Here is a 17,571-nt window from a genome sequence, read left to right on the forward strand (position 1 = left end):
TGTTTTATTGAAATATAACTCACTGATTTATAGAAATTAATTATATATATGCTAAATATAAATCCTTGTTTATATGTGTTACAAATACCTCGTCCCACTTGATGTCTTTTGAGGAAGTCAATGATTAATTTGACAGTGTTAAAGTTGATCTTTTCCTAATGATTTTTGTGTTCTGTTTAAGAATTTCCCTCACTAAAATGTTGAAGGTATTATATTCTCTAGAAGTTTTATTGTTTTTTTATCACATATTTATTAAAGACATTTATAGTTTGTTAAAAAATACTGCCCTGATATACACAACATTTTCTTGATAATGGTAATTAAAAACTACCCCCACCCCGCCATGTCCACACCAATATTCAATGTAGATTGGTTTAATCTTGAAGTGTAATCCAGTAAGACTGAAGACCAAACACTTCAGGTCCTGGGCAAGACAATAAAATACGCGTAAGCCGTCCAGATCCTTGGATTGATTGACGTCAATAAGGGAACCAATTTTTGATGTTGTAAAAGAAATGTGTTCATCTCCAATAATGATTTCAAGCTCCTGCCAGCCCAGTTGGTTGGGAGGAGGCCATAACGCATCATCCTCTTTGATAATTTCCCTGTCATAAATTATACTCTTCAGTTCCTCCATCACGCTTTTATGTACATAAGCCTCTTTTCTGATCATGACATCATTCTTACAATTGCTCTTGTTGGCTTATCTTAATTTCCCGTCTGGTCAGAACTCAAACTCCAGAAACTCGTGGCTGAACTTGCCCTTGTGCGCCACGTAGTAATGTAGATAAAAGTCACTCTGGATGGCTTGCAAAAGACAACCGAGACCGAACTTCTAAGAGAAAGCCGCACCTCCGCGGTCTGTACCCGACACTCTGTTTTGCTTTTTTATAATAGATCTGTGATCCCCTTGGAATTGATTTTTATGAAAGTTGTGAAGTAGGGGTTGTTTCATTTTTTTCCAAACGGATATTGAATTTATCCAAGCCTATTTATTGAAAAGACTGCTTTCTTAGATACCGTGAAGTATCATCTTTGTCATAAGTCTAAACTCTACATATGTATAGATCTGTTTCTAAATTCTACTGTTCTATCATTTTATTTATTCATCCTTTTGTCATTATATGTTTAGCCCTCCAATTATTTAGGTCTTCTTCAATTTCTCCCATAATGTGTTATAATTTTATGTGTAGAGATTTTGCATATCTCTGCTAGATTTATTCCTAGGGAGTTGATTTTTTGAATGTTTTTATAAATGTTAACTTTTTGTTTTATCACTTTCTGTTACTTGCTGAAAGAAATGCAGTTAATTCTTGTGTCCTGATCCAGTGATCATATAAAACTCACTTATTCTAGTGATTTCTTAGATTCTTTTTTATTTTCTACACACGTATTCATATCACCTACAAATCATGAAAATTTTATTTCTTCTTGTCCAATCCTCGGGCATTTTATTTCTTTCTCTTGCCTTATTTTACCGGCTGGGACAACAGCTAGCATGGCATTGAGTACAAGTGGCCATATGGCCAACCTCATCTCATTCCTGATCTCAGAGGGAAAGTTTTCAACTGTTCACCATTAAGTCTCAGGCTTCAGTGTGGATCTCTTCTATCAGGCTAAGTTCCCTCCTACGCCATTTTCTGAGCGCTTTTAACATGAATGGATGCTGAATTTTATGAAATGCTATTTCTGTATGAATCTACAAGATAGTTTATTTTCTTCTTTCATTCCATTAATGTGGTGGAAAACATTGGTTGGTTTTTTTAAATGTGAAACTAACTTTGCATTCCTAGAATAAACCCAACTTGGTGGTTGGGTTATATATTGCAGGATATGATTTGCTAATGTGTTGTTTAGTTTTCCATCTGTGCTCATGAGTGAGACTGCCATGTAATTTCATTTTTTTGTCATGTTCTTGTCAAGTTTAGGTTACCTGTCCTCATAAAATTAGTTGGAAAGTGTTTCTTCTTTTTCTGTTCTCTGGAAGTATTTATTGAAAGTTGGTATTATTTTTTTCCTTAAATATTAGGTAGACTTCTCCAGTTATGCCATCTAGGTCTAGAGTCCTTTAGGAAAAATTTAAATTATGAACTCCAATTTTTTTTTTTTTTTTTTTAGACGGAGTTTCGTTCTTGTCGCTCAGGCTGGAGTGCAATGGCGCGATGTTGGCTCACTGCAACCTCCACCTCCTGGGTTCAAGCGATTCTCCTGCTTCAGCCTCCCGAGTAGCTAGGATTACAGGCGCCTGCCACCACGCCCAACTCATTTTTTGTATTTTTAGTAGAGATGGGGTTTCACCGTGTTAGCCAGGATGGTCTCAAACTCCTGACCTCAGGTGATCAGCCCACCTCAGCCTCCCAAAGTGCTGGGATTACAGGCGTGAGCCACCGCACCTGGCCCTATGAACTCAATTTCTTTAATAGTTATGAGACTGTTCTGAGTATTTCTTCTTGTGTAAATGTTGGTAAACTGTATTTTTTCAAGACATTTGTCTATATTTTCAAATTTATTGGTGTAAAGTTCTTCATAATATCCACTTATGATTTTTACAATACTTATTAGATATATAGTAGTATTCTCTTTTTTATTCCTGATATTTGTTATTTGTACTTCCTCATGCTTTTTTTTCCTTTTTGTCTTGTCAAGGCTTATCAATGTTATAAATCATTTTAGAGAATCAATATTTGACCTTGTTAATTCTCTATTTTTATGTTGATTTTCTTATTTCACTGACTTCTGCTTTTATGTTTATTTTCTTCTTGTTTCTTTGGGGTTTAACTTGCTGTTCTTTTCCTAACTTCTTGAAATGAAAAATTTCTAACTTGCTGGAAGCTTAAAAAAAAAAATGTACTTACGGCTATATGTTTCCCTCTAAGCAAGATTTTTAGCTGCATCGCACACATTTTGATACGTAGTATTTACCTTATTCAGTTCAAAATATTTTCTAATTTCCATTGTGATTTCTTCTTTGACCCAAGTGTTATTTGAAAGTGTATTTTCTAACTTCCAAATATACAGGAATTGCCTAATTATCTTTTTGTTAATGATTTCTAGTTTAATTGCACTGTGGTCAAATAACATACTCTGTAGGATTTCAGTCCTTTGAAATTTGTTGGTACTTATTTCATGGCCAAACATACAGTCTTTTTGTAAAATACTGAATGTGCACTTGAAAAGAATGTGTATCCTGCCATTCTTGGTTTATTGTGTGGTTAAAATCTTTTATGTCGTTATTTTTCTTTTTTGTGTTTGTTTGTTAGTAACTGAGAGAAGTGTGTTAGTCTCCCAAGATGATTGTGGCTTTTTCCATTTTTCCTCTTAGTTCTGTCATTTGTTGTTGTATTTATTTGGTGGCTATATTATTAGGTCCATAGAAATTTAGCACTGTTATGTCTTCTTGGTGAACTGAACCTTTTGTCATTGAAAAGTGTCTTCCTTCGGCATCTTAAATCTACTTTCTAACAAGTGGTGTTGAGATAACCAGATAGCCATATAGAAAAATATAAAATTAGACCTGTTCTTCATACCATTACACCAGGATAAATTCTAAACAGATCAAATATTTAAATGTGTAAATGAAACCATGCAGGTATTAGAAGAAAACTTAGGTAAGTTACTTTACAACCCGAGAGAGAGAAGGTTTTCCTAACTATGACTCCAAATCCAGAAGCAATAAGGAAAAGGACCGATAAATACAATTACATGAAAACAACAACAAAAAAAGACTTTTTCATGGCAAAGTACACTTTGCATAAGCAAAGTTAAAGGAAAATAACAAACTGCAAAGAAATATTTTCAGCTTACATCACAGATAGAGCTTCTAAAAATAGAGAAGACCAGCAACCTTAGAATCAGGTTAAACCTACATTGCTCAGAGATATACCAAGATTTTTACAGACAAAGAAATATAAATGGCTCTTAATCATATGAAAATGTGTTCACTTTTGCTCTTAATAAGAGAAATGCAAGGTAAAACTACCCCTTTCTCAACTATCCAATTAGCAAAAATTCAAGATTTTGATAACGTACTCTGTTGGCAAGGCTGTGGGGAAACAGACACTGTTAGCCATGGCTGGTGGGGATGCAAAATGGAAGAGCCATCTGGAGGGGAATTTGGGAGTACATAGAAATATTAACTATGCAATTACACTTTGACCCAGCACCTCTCACTTCCAGGAATTCATCTCAAAGACACGCTGGTAAAAATATGTTAGATATATGCATATGGCTATTAATTGCAGCACTATTTTTCATAGCAAAAGCCTGGGTACTATCTAAATAGTAGAGGACTGGTTGATTAAGCTATGGAGCCATCAGCAGAGTAAAAAAGTTTTTCTATACTATAGAATGATCTCCAGGATGTAGGAACTGGTAAAGCAAGTGGAATACAACTGTGTACAATACACTGCCAGTTACCTAAGATAAGCAGGAATACAACGAAGTCACACATGTGCTCCACTGAGAAATCGTGGAGGGATAAACTATTAAAACTGAAAAAAGTTTCCCCATAGGGAAAGGGAAGACATAGGGTCAAGGGGATGGAGAAGCTAGATTTCTTTTAATATATCTTATTTTATAGATTCAACTTTTGAGCCATGTAGATATTTTACATAACTATAAAATAATATCCATATATTTTCAATACAATTAGCCCTAGAAATAAATGAACCTAACTTGCTGGCATTAGCATACAAAACAACTACACCCAGTAATTTGAGTATACATTCCTTTAGTAGGTTATACCTTAATAACAAAAACAAAGAAAAGAACCTGTTTTTGGTAGTCATATTATTATTCTGAGTTTGCGTTTGTATTGTAGAAATCAAATGGGTGATTATATTGAGGTCACTGAGACTAGAGGTTTTGCCATGATTAAAAGGAGATACAGATATAAAATATCCAATAAGGTTAATGAGAACTGGTATTTCTGAATTTTAGTAGTTAGGATAAACTCATATTTTAAGTGTGTATGTGTACATGTGTATATATATCTATGTATGCATATACATTTATGACATATATATAAATTCATAAACATTGCAAACACTGTTGATTCCAGGTCTGTGGCCCAAAACATGATCCTGGGTATAACATGCGCCTGGAATATCTTGTCATACCAGAAAGCAAGGAAGCTATCAAACGTTTACTAGGGTCATGTCAGAATTCAGGAGCAAACCTGAATAAGTGCCACTGGTCAAAAATGGGACAGTCTGAGCATCAATAAAGACAATAACTGTCATGGTCTGAAACACATCACATATGTTTAAATCAGCCGGGCGCGGTGGCTCATGCCTGTAATCCCAGAACTTTGGGAGACCAAGGTAGGCAGATCGCCTGAGGTCAGGAGTTCGAGATCAGGCTGGCCAACATGATGAAACCCCGTCTCTACTAAAAATACAAAAATTAGCTGGGCATGGTGGTGCATGCCTGTAATCCCAGCCACTCGGGAGGCTGAGGCAGGAGAATCGCTTGAACTCAGGAAGCAGCGGTTGCAGTGAGTTGAGATCGTGCCACTGCACTCCAGCCTGGGTGACAGAGGGAGACTCTGTCTCAAAAAAAAAAAAAAAAAAAAGAAAAGAAAAAGAAAAATATGTTTACATTCATAACTTTTTAATGGTACTAAACAAAGAAATAAAGCAACAAAACTCACTGGTCACCTTTGGAGGATGCCCAGGTAAGAAACAATACATTTTAAAAACTGGTAACTAGGCCGGGCACAGTGGCTCATACTTGTAATCCCAGCACTTCAGGAGGCTAAGGTGGGTGGATCACCTGAGGTCAGGAGTTCGATACCAGCCTGGTCAACATTGCCAAACCCTGCCTCTGCTAAAAATACAAAAATTAGCCAGGCATGGCGGCACACACCTGTAGTCCCAGCTACTTGGGAGGCTGAGGCAGGAGAATCGCTTGAACCCGGGAGGCGGAGTTTGCAGTTGCAGTGAGCCAAGATCTTGCCACTGCACTCCAGCCTGGGCGACAGAATGAGACTTTGTCTCAAATAAAAAGAAAACTGGTAACTAAGGGAGAGAATCAGCTGCTTTTCATTTCACTTTCTTCTGATGATCTGTACTCTAGCATGGCCAAAGGATAAATAAGTGGACATTTTTCTTTATGGAAGTTTTCCAGCTAATAAACAACTAGTGATATATTATCATTAGAATATCACAGTTTTGCAACCAAAATGAACTAATGGATTTAGGCAATACTCATCAAAGACTATTAACATCACAGATAAGCAGCTAGGTGTTAGGTATATTATGATGGGAGTACATAATGCCATTACTTAACATGAAGTAGTGAATACTTAACATGAAGTAGTCAATAATACCAGAATCTGGTCAAGCCTCTAGATCTAACCACCAATTTATAAGGTGCAGAAGGACAGACATTTAAAACTCACAATACCGAAGTTATTTCTTCATTTTTTGTATGATCATGGTAGAGTGGTTAGTTTTTAAGTGCTTATCTTTTAGAGATACATTCTGACACACAAAGGAAACAATGTGATGTCTGGGATTTATTTCAAAATACTTTAGCAAGCCAGGCACAGTGGCTCACACCTGTAATCCCAGCATTTTGGGAGGCTGAGGCAGGCGGATCACTTGAGGTCAGGAGTTCAAGACCACCCTGGCCAACACGGTGAAACCCCGTCTCTACTTAAAACACAAAAATCAGCTGGGTCTGGTGGCATGTACCTGTAATCCCAGCTACTTGGGAGGCTCAGGCAGGAGAATCACTTGAACCTGGGAGGCAGAGGTAGCAGTGAGCTGAGATTGTGCCACTGCACTCCAGTCTGGGCAACAGAGCGAGACCGTCTCAAAAAAAAAGAAAAAAAAAAAGTTTGGCAGTGTGGCGTGGATAAGGTTTAGATAAAACAAGATTGGATATACCAATAATCATTGAAGCTGGGTGATGAGTGCATCTGATTCACTATATTAGTCTCTCTGCTTTTATATATGTTTGAAAATTCCCAGTAAAAAGTTAAAATGAAAAAAATTAAAAATATTCACAAAAAGTTGTTTTTCGCCAATAATTGCCTTAAATTCTACTTTGTTGTTAAAATTGCAATACTGTATTTCATTTGGCTGGTGTTGTAATTTTTTTCATCTTTTGACTTTAAATCTTTTTATATCAGTATAGTTAAGGGTTTTCTTTTGTAAGCAGTGTAGAGCTGGGTCTTCCTTTTTTTTTTTTTTTTTTTTTTGAGATGGAATCGCGCAGACTGGAGTGCAATAGTGCTATCTCAGCTCACTGCAACCTCCGAGTCCCGGGTTCAAGCGATTCTCTTGCCTCAGCCTCCCGAGTAGCTGGGATTACAGGTGACCGCCACCACACCTGGCTAATTTTTTGTATTTTTAGTAGAGACGGGGTTTTGCCATGTTGGCCAGGCTGGTCTCGAACTCCTGACCTCAGGTGATCTGCCCGCCTCAGCCTCCCAAAGTACTGAGATTACAGGTGTGAGCCACCTCGCCCGGCCTAGAGTTGGGTTTTTAATCTTTTTATATACTTTGAAATTCTTTGACTCTTAACTGAAATCTTTACCTTTACATTTAATGTAATTTCTGATATCTTTGCATTTAAATCCGTATCTTAACACACACTTCCTATTTGTCCCATTGTTTCTGTTTCCCCTTCCCCTTCTTCTGCCTTCTGTACTCATTTTAATGCTCAGTGGTTACCCTAACAATTACAACATGAATCCTTGACTTATCAAAATCTAATATAAATGGATACTTTTACCTCATCTCACACAATTAAAGGACCTTAGAAGGCTTAAACTCCATTTACTCTTTTCCAGCTTTCATGCCACTGTTGTCGTGTATTTCTATCCTGTATATGTTTAATTAGTTAATATTCATTGATATGTACACATGCATTTATATTGTCTTTGCTCTTCATTCTTTCCTGAATCTCTAAGTTTCCTCCTGAGATCATTTTCCTTCACCCTGAAGAACACCCTAGACTGACAACTGCCCATGACTACACTGGGCCTTGTAGAAAACTACGGTTTTTGTGGACAAGAGTGACCATGACACTTTAAATCAACTATTATTAACTTCTATTAAGAAAAGAGAAGATTTCTTTCAAAAGATTCCTGTTTTTACTTGTATGGCAGTATTTTCACTTACTACCTGATTTTATCAGCCTTGAAGATATGATTCCTTTTTTTTTTTTCCTTTGAGACACAGTCTTGCTCTGTCACCCAGGCCGGAGTACAGTGGTACGATTAAGGCTCACTGCAACCTCTGTCTCCCGGGTTCAAGTGATTCTCCTGCCTCAGCCTCCTGAGTAGCTGGGACTACAGGCGCCCGCCACCACAACGGGCTAATTTTTTATATTTTAGTAGAGACGGGGTTTCACCACGTTGGTCAGGATGGTCTCGATCTCCTGACCTCATCATCTGTCCACCTCGGCCTCCCAAAGTGAAGATGTGATTTTAACTAATGAGTTGAATACTTACTTTGAGGAACTGCGGCACAGGATAATCCATGCTGTAATAATCACCAGACCACACAGCTCCCTATAAAAGGGCGTACATTTCAGATTTTGGAAGTGGCTACAAGTGAGATGGATATCATCACATTCTCTCCAGGACCACCTGATAGCGCATTCTGATCAAATGACTCTCCCTCAAGATCTATGGCATCGATGGAATATTTTCAAGTCTGACCATGATTCATACATTACTTTTTTTAGATAATTTAAAGCCTTGTATGAAAATACATTTCACCTTTTTTTTTTTTTTTTTTTTGAGACGGAGTCTCGCTCTGTCGCCCAGGCTGGAGTGCAGTGGCCGGATCTCAGCTCACTGCAAGCTCCGCCTCCCGGGTCTACGCCATTCTCCTGCCTCAGCCTCCTGAGTAGTTGGGACTACAGGCGCCTGCCACCTCGCCCGGCTAGTTTTTTGTATTTTTTAGTAGAGACGGGGTTTCACCATGTTAGCCAGGCTGGTCTTGATCTCCCGACCTCGTGATCCGCCCGTCTCGGCCTCCCAAAGTGCTGGGATTACAGGCTTGAGCCACCGCGCCCGGCAATACATTTCATCTTAAAAGGCAGATATGAGATCCCTGACTGTGCCCTGATTTATAAGTGGATCCCCCCAAAATGAAATGAATATTTTTAAAAATCCACAGATATATCACTTTTTTCAGGTCGCTGGAAGAAACAGTGCAATTAAGAAAATCCAGATTTGATCAGTCAATACTTTTACTTTTTTTTTTTTTCCTGAGCCGGAGTCTCGCTCTGTCGCCCAGGCTGGAGTGCAGTGGCGCAATCTCCGCTCACTGCAAGCTCCGCCTCGCGGGTTCACGCTATTCTCCTGCCTCAGCCTCCTGAGTAGCTGGGACTCCAGGCCCCTGCCACCAGGCCCAGCTAATTTTTTGTATTTTTAGTAGATTTGGGGTTTCACCGTGTTAGCCAGGATGGTCTCGATCTCCTGACCTCGTGATCCGCCAGCCTTGGCCTCCCAAAGTGCTGGGATTACAGGCGTGAGCCACCGCACCCGGCCAATACTTTTACATTTTTAAAGAGGCTTCAGTGTGAGGCAGAATGAGCCCAAACCAATACGTAATCTGTGTATATACTACAAGAGATCGGGTCACTTCTTAGGGGAGAGGAATGATTTGTAGTACAAATCAGACTAATAATTTGGGGGTGGATATATGCTTCTATATATATGTATTATACACACATATCTTTTATATAGAATAAAAAACAATCACTTCAGCCATAGTACACTAGAAGCTGCACCCTGAGTTCACTAGAACCCATGGGCTTCATGCTGGAAGTGATTTAACCCATTTGGTCTACATTCTCATCTACAGACCCAACCTATAGATTGGCCCTCCAGTGTTCTGAAGATTGGGGGTTATAACAAAGAAGCACCTTTTCAGTGATGTTTAACTTACAGGTCTATGAATTTTGTTGTTGGCAGATGTCAGCAGGAGTAGAAAAGAAAGGAAAGGCTATATTAATAAGTCCTCGGAGACAAGGGTGGGAGGAAGCAAAGGATGAAGTGATAACACAGGAGCAAGTGGTCATGACAAGGAAATGATACAAGACATACCAGGGCAAGCCTAACAGGTTGACTTAAAGTTTTGATCTCTAGGCTGAGCACGGTGGCTCATGCCTGTAATCCCAGCACTTTGGGAGGCCAAGGAGGGTGGATCATGAGGTCAGAAGTTCAAGATCAACCTGACCAACATGATGAAACCCTGTATCTACTAAAGATACAAAAATTAGGCCGGGCGCGGTGGCTCAAGCCTGTAATCCCAGTACTTTGGGAGGCCGAGACGGGTGGATCATGAGGTCAGGAGATCGAAACCATCCTGGCTAACACGGTGAAACCCCGTCTCTACTAAAAAATACAAAAAAAACTAGCTGGGTGAGGTGGCGGGCGCCTGTAGTCCCAGCTACTCGGGAGGCTGAGGCAGGAGAATGGCGTGGACCCAGGAGGCGGAGCTTGCAGTGAGCTGAGATCCAGCCACTGCATTCCAGCCTAGGAGACAGAGCGAGACTCCGTCTCAAAAAAAAAAAAAAAACAAAAACAAAAACCAAAAACCAAAAAAAAAACAAAAATTAGCTGGCCGTGGTGGCACACACCTGTAATCCCAGCTACTCAGGAGGCTGAGGCAGAAGAATAGCTTGAACCTGGGAGACAGAGGTTGCAGTGAGCAGAGATCATGCCACTGCACTCCAGCCTTGGCGACAGAGCAAGTCTCCGTTTCGAAAAAAAAAGTACTGACCTCTGAGATGGCTGATCATACTTGTAGATAAGATTCTGCCTTAAACCAGAACTGAATCAGAGGCTGACAGAGTTATCACCATATTAGATCGGACTGAGTATTACTGTATAATACCCTTGCTAGTTACAAGGGGGCCAAAGTCCAATGGCCTGACAGTAATATAATATAATATGTAATGACTGCCAGTAGCAGTGATAATGAAGTCTGATAGATGGGGCTGGGTTTGAATCCTGGCTCCATTATTTCCTCAGTTTCATCAGCTTATAAAGAAGATAATATCTTCCCTGCTCTGCAGGGTACATTGGGGCAATTGAGTTACCATTGTGCTCAGATGGGGTGTTACAAACAAGATTCCTCAGTTCCAGCCCACAGTTCTATCCCTCCACAGGGCAAACATCACCGCTCACCTGCCTTCTTCCTCATGTAAGATGTTCTGTTGTGTATGATGCAAGAGGTAGTACGCCAAGCCAACAGCCCACACCATACAAAAGAGTATGTGTATTGCAGAGATACTTTTCCAAATAACATTACCTAAAAATAGACATCCTGATGTTGTTAATCGTGGAACCACAGCCCACAGAAAAAATATGATCTTTTTGTATGTTTTGCCATAGTCTGCTTTCAAAAAAGACATTCAGACCCCCTCACCCCCATTGCCCTTTTTTTTTTCTAGGACAACACAGAGGTCATAGCACTAATTATAAACTTCAGTGGCCATTTCTTGTTTGGGTTGCTCAGCAGCTCCCCTTCCTAAGATGATTACCCTTATTTTCTTTGGGGATCCACCATGTCCACACTCCCAGTCCATGTTTCCCAGCAAACTGGACTTTGGCCAGGTCAATCAATGCATGTTATCTCCTCAGCCACAGTGATTTGGATCAGCACAAACGGACAAGCAATCAGAGCCAGCAACTGCATTCTGAGACTTTGGTAGAGTGAAGACACACAGTCCATATTCCACTGGACGTGGTATCGTGAAGATGTGAACAGGGGCTGCAGGGCCACTGTGTGGAGCCCAAGAGTGAAATTAGCATGACAGACGGTGGAACTGAGAGGTGGAGAGAAGTTAAAAGTTCCGAGGCCACCAGCCTAAAGCCAGCACCACCCCTCACCTTTTTCAGTAAACTGGACCAATGCCTTTTCTTCTTAGCTCATAGCACATTTGAGTTCTTTTTCTAGCTTGTATCTAAAGAGGCCCTAACTGATCTACCTTAAAGATGCAGATGGAATTCTAGCTCCGTACATCTCCATACAGGGAGCCCAGGCATCTAGGGAATTAGAATTTTCCCCACCAAGGTGAGACTCATTAGTCTTTATTCTAAGGCCCCTGAGAACATTTGAGTCCCACTAGGAGAAACGATTTTAAAGAAAGTGAAGAAGAATCTGTCCTGTCACTTCGGTAAAACAGAAGACGCTGTTTTATAGCAGATTCATACATTACTTTTTTCAGATAATTTAAAGCCTTGTATGAAAATACATTTTATCTTAAAAGGCAGATATGAGATCCCTGACTATGCCCTAATTTATAAGTGGATCCCCCAAAATGAAATGAATATTTTAAAAAATCCACAGATATATCACTTTTCTCAGGTCACTGGAAGAAACAGTGCAACTAAGAAAATCCAGATTTGATCAGTCAATACTTTTACATTTTTTTTTTTTTTTTCTGAGACGGAGTCTCGCTCTGTCGCCCAGGCTGGAGTGCAGTGGTGCGATCTCGGCTCACTGCAAGCTCCGCCTCCCGGGTTTACGCCATTCTCCTGCCTCAGGCTCACTAGTAGCTGGGACTACAGGCACCCGCCACCACGCCCGGCTAATTTTTTGTATTTTTAGTAGAAAATGTCCTTCTGACGTTTTCCTGAAGATGGGTAAGGATGATTAGAATTAGACCCTCTTATTATCAGAAACGAGAAGAAAGGTCTAGAGAGCCCCGTTTTACTTCTGGGAGTTGGGCAGATAGACCCTCGTTATTATGAGGAAATCTGATTTGCTGTCTCTCCATTTAGAATGCAAGGTTTATACCTGTGACTTGAGGGTTAAGTCCAACAAGCAGGGTCAGTACTGCAGGGATTGTGTACACCACCTGTTAGCAAAAAAGGGAGGAAATTAAGTGAGTGAAGATGTATGCCCAATATATGAGATGTTCAGAGATACGTAGGAAGTAAAGAAAGATGAGATCAGTAGCTGTTGTTCTCCATGATTTGCCTCTAGGTTTCAGTGGAGATGGACAAAGTGGTAGACTCTGCTTTTGTGGCACTTACCATGCCTGCCTGCAATTTTATCTACCTTCCTCCTAGACTATAGGCTATTCCAGAAGCTAATTTACCTTCGAGCTCTAGCACTGAGCATAGGGTTTGGGTCTTAAGATACACTAACTTTCCAGTCTCTCCCAAGCAACTTTCATGCCCAAATGGCCTTTCCCCACTTTCATAAAAGAAAATGTTCTTTGAAAAGTAGGGCAGGAGCAGCCACGATGCTAGATGGCCCTGCTGGTTTGGACCCAATGGACCATCCAGGCCAGTGCTGCATCTCTTTGAGACCACAGAAAGTTTTCTAATAATGCATCCACAATCAACTGTGCCCAGTAATAAGGTCAGGGTCTTCATTTTGGAAACTGCTGGTAAGTTGTTTGGAAATGAGAAGTCTGGCCCTAAGGAGGCCCTATTGCTAAGCCTCGTTCATAGCAAGCAAGCTCTAGCCAAACTTACTATTGGGTGTGCATGTGTTGTTGGCGGGGAGCAAGTAGGATGGGTGGGTTTCTAAGAAGGATGGTGACTTTCTGAGCAATGTAGCCATTTAATCACATCAATTTCTGTGCTTATGTCAGAAGAAGACGTTAAGGCAGGTGCCAGGGGTCCATGCGGGAGGCAGTGGAGGGCTGAACTGTGAATGAGGGAGGATGTCTATGGGAACGTGGGGTCTATTCTTCCTATTATATCATCTGAGCATGAGTGAAAGGTAAAATGTGCAGGTACTATGTAGATAAGCAATTAGACCTAGATTGTTTAATTATTTTATTTATTTATTTTTTTGAGACAGAGTTTCGCTCTTGTTGCCCAGGCTGGAGTGCAATGGCGCGATCTCGGCTCATGGCAACCTCTGCCTCTCGGGTTCAAGCAATTCTCCTGCCTCAGCCTCCCGAGTGGCCTGGATTACAGGCATGTGCCACCACCCCCGCCTAATTTTGTATTTTTTTAAGTAGAGTCGGGGTTTCTCCATGTTGCTCAGGCTGGTCTCGAACTCCCGACCTCAGGTGATCCATCCACCTCAGCCTACCAAAGTGCTGGGATTACAGGCATGAGCCACCGTGCCCGGCCTAATTAATTTTTTAGAGATGAGGGTCTCGCTATGTTGCACAGGCTGGCCTCGAGTCCTGGGCTGGAGCGATCCTCCTGCCTCAGCCTCCTGAGTAACTGGGACTACAGGTGCATGCCACCATGCCCGGCTCAAATTTATTTTGTGTTTCAAGGGGCTCTCCAAGGCAGTGGTAAGGAACAGAGGGATGTTAAAGATGACTGAGATTCTAAACAAGGACGACTCAGAGAATGATTCTGCTGATAACAGAAATGGGTGAGTCAGGAGAAGTAGATTTTGGAGGGAAAGATGCTAGGTAGGTCCTTGGGCATATCTGAGGAGCAGTGTGACATGCAGGTGAATATACGCAGCAGTCTTTTGGAAATTCACCATTCAGCTGGATGCCTGAGACTTGTCTTCAGGGAAATAATATTTGGAATTCAAGATATGGACCAGGGTGCCAAAGCAATGGCAGTTTGATTTGATTCAGAGGCATAGTGATCTGGATAGTAAATATCAGAATGTGGTTTTACTGCACTAAAAAGACAAAACCTAGATAGAATTTTGTGTTATAATTCCAAATACCATCATCCTTGTTGCTCCTCTGTCAGTATTATTCTAAAGTCTAAGAATCATCCCCTTGATGATACTGTACAGTCTTGTGTATCTATATTGAGAGAAACTGGGCAAAATTCAGATATTTTAGAAGATAAAAGATAGAATCAGGCACGGTGGCTCACGCCTGTAATCCCAGCACTTTGGGAAGCTGAGACAGGTGGATCACCTGAGGTCGAGAGTTCAAGACCAGCCTGACCACCATGGAGAAACCCCGTCTCTACTAAAAATACAAAATTAGCCGGGCATGGTGGTGCATGCCTGTAATCCCAGTTACTCAGGAGGCTGAGGCAGGAGAATCGCTTGAACCGGGAGGCGGAGGTTGCGGTGAACCGAGATCGCACCAATGCACTCCAGCCTGGGCAACAAGAGCGAAACTCCATCTCAAAACAAACAAACAAACAAACAAAAGATATTTAGAAGATGTATGGGACAATGTCCCCTTCCTCCAAATGGTTCAAATCAGAGCATTGCTTATATGAAGACTGTAGGTTTTACAGGATTTAATACTCTCTCTTTTTTTTTTTTTGAGATGGAGTCTCACTCTGTCGCCCAGTCTGGAGTACAGTGGCACGATCTCAGCACACCGCAACCTCTGCCTCCTGGGTTCAAGCGATTCTCCTGCTTCAGCCTCCCAAGTAGCTGGGGACTACAGGAGCATGCCACCACGCCCGGCTAATTTTTGTATTTTTTGGTGGAGATGGGGTTTCACCACGTTGCCCAGGCTGGTCTCGAACTCCTGATCTCAAGTGATCCACCTGCCTTGGCCTCCCAGAGTGCTGAGATTACAAGCGTGAGCCACCTTGCCCACCCAGGAGTTAATACTTTCTAGAAATGTTAAGTCACTGAATTAGCAGAACCACAGAACTTAAGCCTGCTATTTCCCAGTCAAAGGTTTGCATTGAGTGTCTGGCTAGAAACCGAAAGGAATGGTTCAACTGGTCTTGAGAGGCCTACTCTAGGTCCTCAAGAAAGTGTCCTCAGTTGGGCCATCTAACCAAAGGGAATACTGCAGAAAGACCTGTTTCCAGAAAGTTCGAAATTCACGCACAGATTACATTAGAACTCTGATCCTCTCTACTAATATTTTAGGAAAAAGAGCTTACCAAGGGTTTGATTTTTAAGTTTCTAAGAAAATTAGGCAGGGAGGAGGGGTAAAGACAAAACCGTGTGTTTTGTGCCATTCCCTAACTCTTCCAAACGGAGGAAATCCTGGAAGCGGCTCATACTCACCACCCACAGCTCTGCATCTGGATCATTTACCTGGAACATCAGAATATGGAAGTGTTAGCAGATATCCTGTGCTGTTCCATTCCTTTTAAATTCATTTGTTAAGTACTTTTTAAAATTAATGTGTTAAGTGCCAGACACTGCAATAGGCGTCGAGGATACAAAATCTGAACAGGATATAATCCAGCAGATGAGGGTGGGTGAAGGTATTTGTGACTGACACAACAGATGTTTTTCACAGGCATCCATACATTTTTGAAAAGCCTTCACAGGGGCTCTGGAGAGGACTCACCAAACCCAGAATGGGTATTTTAAGGGCCCTCCACCCCCACCCCCACCAGTCTCAAGAAATGAGGGAAATTACTATGAAGGGGGTCCCTAAGCCGACTAGAAAGTTTAATGATGCTATAAAGGGTTTTGTTCTGCTTCATCTCCTAGGCCCTGAGATGTGTCCAGTGTCGTCCGCGGGCTGGACGTTAAGGCAGGGGCCAGGGTCGCTTTTGCTGAAGTCCCCTGGGAAGTTCCACGCGCGGAACCAGCCCCTTCCAGGGTGTGAGCCCGGCTGTGGGACTCGCTTCCATGAACACATCCACGTCTCTTAGACGGCGGAGAAAGTGGAGGCTTCCCTAGCAGAAACCCCAAGTGCCGTCCTCCCCATGAACTGTGCGCCCCTGCGACTCTGCGGGCTAGTCAGTTACACGACCCGCCACGCCAGGGGGCGGAGCTGGGAGCCGGGCGGGTCCCCCTCCCACCGCGGCCGCCTGACCTGCACGAAGGCCGCCATTGCGAAGAAGGCGGCCATGAGCCCGTTGCAGGCCCGCCACAGGGAAGGCGCCATGGCTCGGGGAGCGCGGCGGCGCGGGGCGGCGACTCCTGCCTGGTACGGACCGGCTCCCTCCTTCCGCGGAGGGACCGAGACCCCGCCCCGGTTTCGGTCCCCTGGGGACACTGCCTTGGCAGTCGCTCGGCGCCGGGGGCGGGGAGGGAAGGGCGTGGCGGGAGCCAGTACTCGGCGTCCCATTCAGCCCGCCCCGAACGCCGCGGGGTGGAGGCGGCGCCGTCCCCGTTTCGCGGATGGGAAAGCGAGTCCCATCCGGAGCGCAGGTCTCGGTGGTGGACAGAACTCGAATTTGAACCCAAGTAGGTTCAACTCCAAAGCCTGTTTTCACTAAAGCTACCTTCCTCATATTAAAAAAAAAAAAAAAAAAAAAAGAAGAAGGAAAAAAGGAAGGCAGGCAGGCGGGAGGGAGGGGAGAGAGGTAGAAAGAGAAAGAAAGAAAGAAAGAAGGAAAGAAAGGGCCGGGCGCAGTGACCCACGCGAAAGAAAGAAAGGGTCGGGCGCAGTGGCTCACACCTGTAATCCCAGCACTGTGGGAGGCCAAGGTGGGCGGATCACCTGAGGTCAGGAGTTCGAGACCAGCCTGGCCAACATGGTGAAACCCCGTTTCTACTAAAAATACAAAAAAAATTAGTCGGGCGTGGTGGCGGGAGCCTGTAATCCCAGCTACTCAGGAGGCTGAGGCGGGAGAATTGCTTGAACCCGGGAGGCGGAGGTTGCAGTTAGCCCAGATTGTGTGCCACTGCACTCTAGCCTGGGCAACAGAGCGAGACTCCTCAAAAAAAAAAAAAAAAAAAAGAGGTTTTTACAAAAATAAGAAAGAGAAAGAAAAAGAGGGGTGTGTGTGTG

The 17,571-nt window shown here is 42.3% G+C and overlaps 1 protein-coding gene and 1 pseudogene across 5 annotated transcripts in view; both read right to left on the minus strand.

The window, feature by feature from the left end:
• TMEM220 (transmembrane protein 220) overlaps positions 1–17,202 on the minus strand; it is a 22,199-nt gene extending 4,997 nt beyond the window's left edge. For 2 of the 4 annotated variants that reach the window (XR_003116226.1, XM_025362579.1), the window contains exons 1-4: positions 16,651–17,202; positions 12,768–12,828; positions 11,153–11,276; positions 8,462–8,521 (exon numbers count right to left, since the gene is read on the minus strand). Coding sequence is in view for 3 of the 4 variants with exons in the window: in XM_025362579.1 (XP_025218364.1) it covers positions 8,462–8,521; positions 11,153–11,276; positions 12,768–12,828; positions 16,651–16,905 (500 nt within the window). In the remaining variant the exon portion in view is untranslated. Of the gene's footprint in view, positions 1–8,461; positions 8,522–11,152; positions 11,277–12,767; positions 12,829–15,887; positions 15,918–16,650 lie in introns of all 4 variants that reach the window. The other 2 variants (XM_025362578.1, XM_025362580.1) reach the window with 2 other exon arrangements.
• On the minus strand, positions 2–1,325 carry LOC112609626 (annotated as a pseudogene). Its single transcript, XR_003116227.1, has one exon. The product of XR_003116227.1 is annotated as a protein mago nashi homolog pseudogene (transcript).
• Positions 17,203–17,571: the final 369 nt, after the last annotated feature.

Source organism: Theropithecus gelada, chromosome 16 (assembly GCF_003255815.1).
Source record: "Theropithecus gelada isolate Dixy chromosome 16, Tgel_1.0, whole genome shotgun sequence".
Taxonomy (NCBI): Eukaryota; Metazoa; Chordata; class Mammalia; order Primates; family Cercopithecidae; genus Theropithecus; species Theropithecus gelada.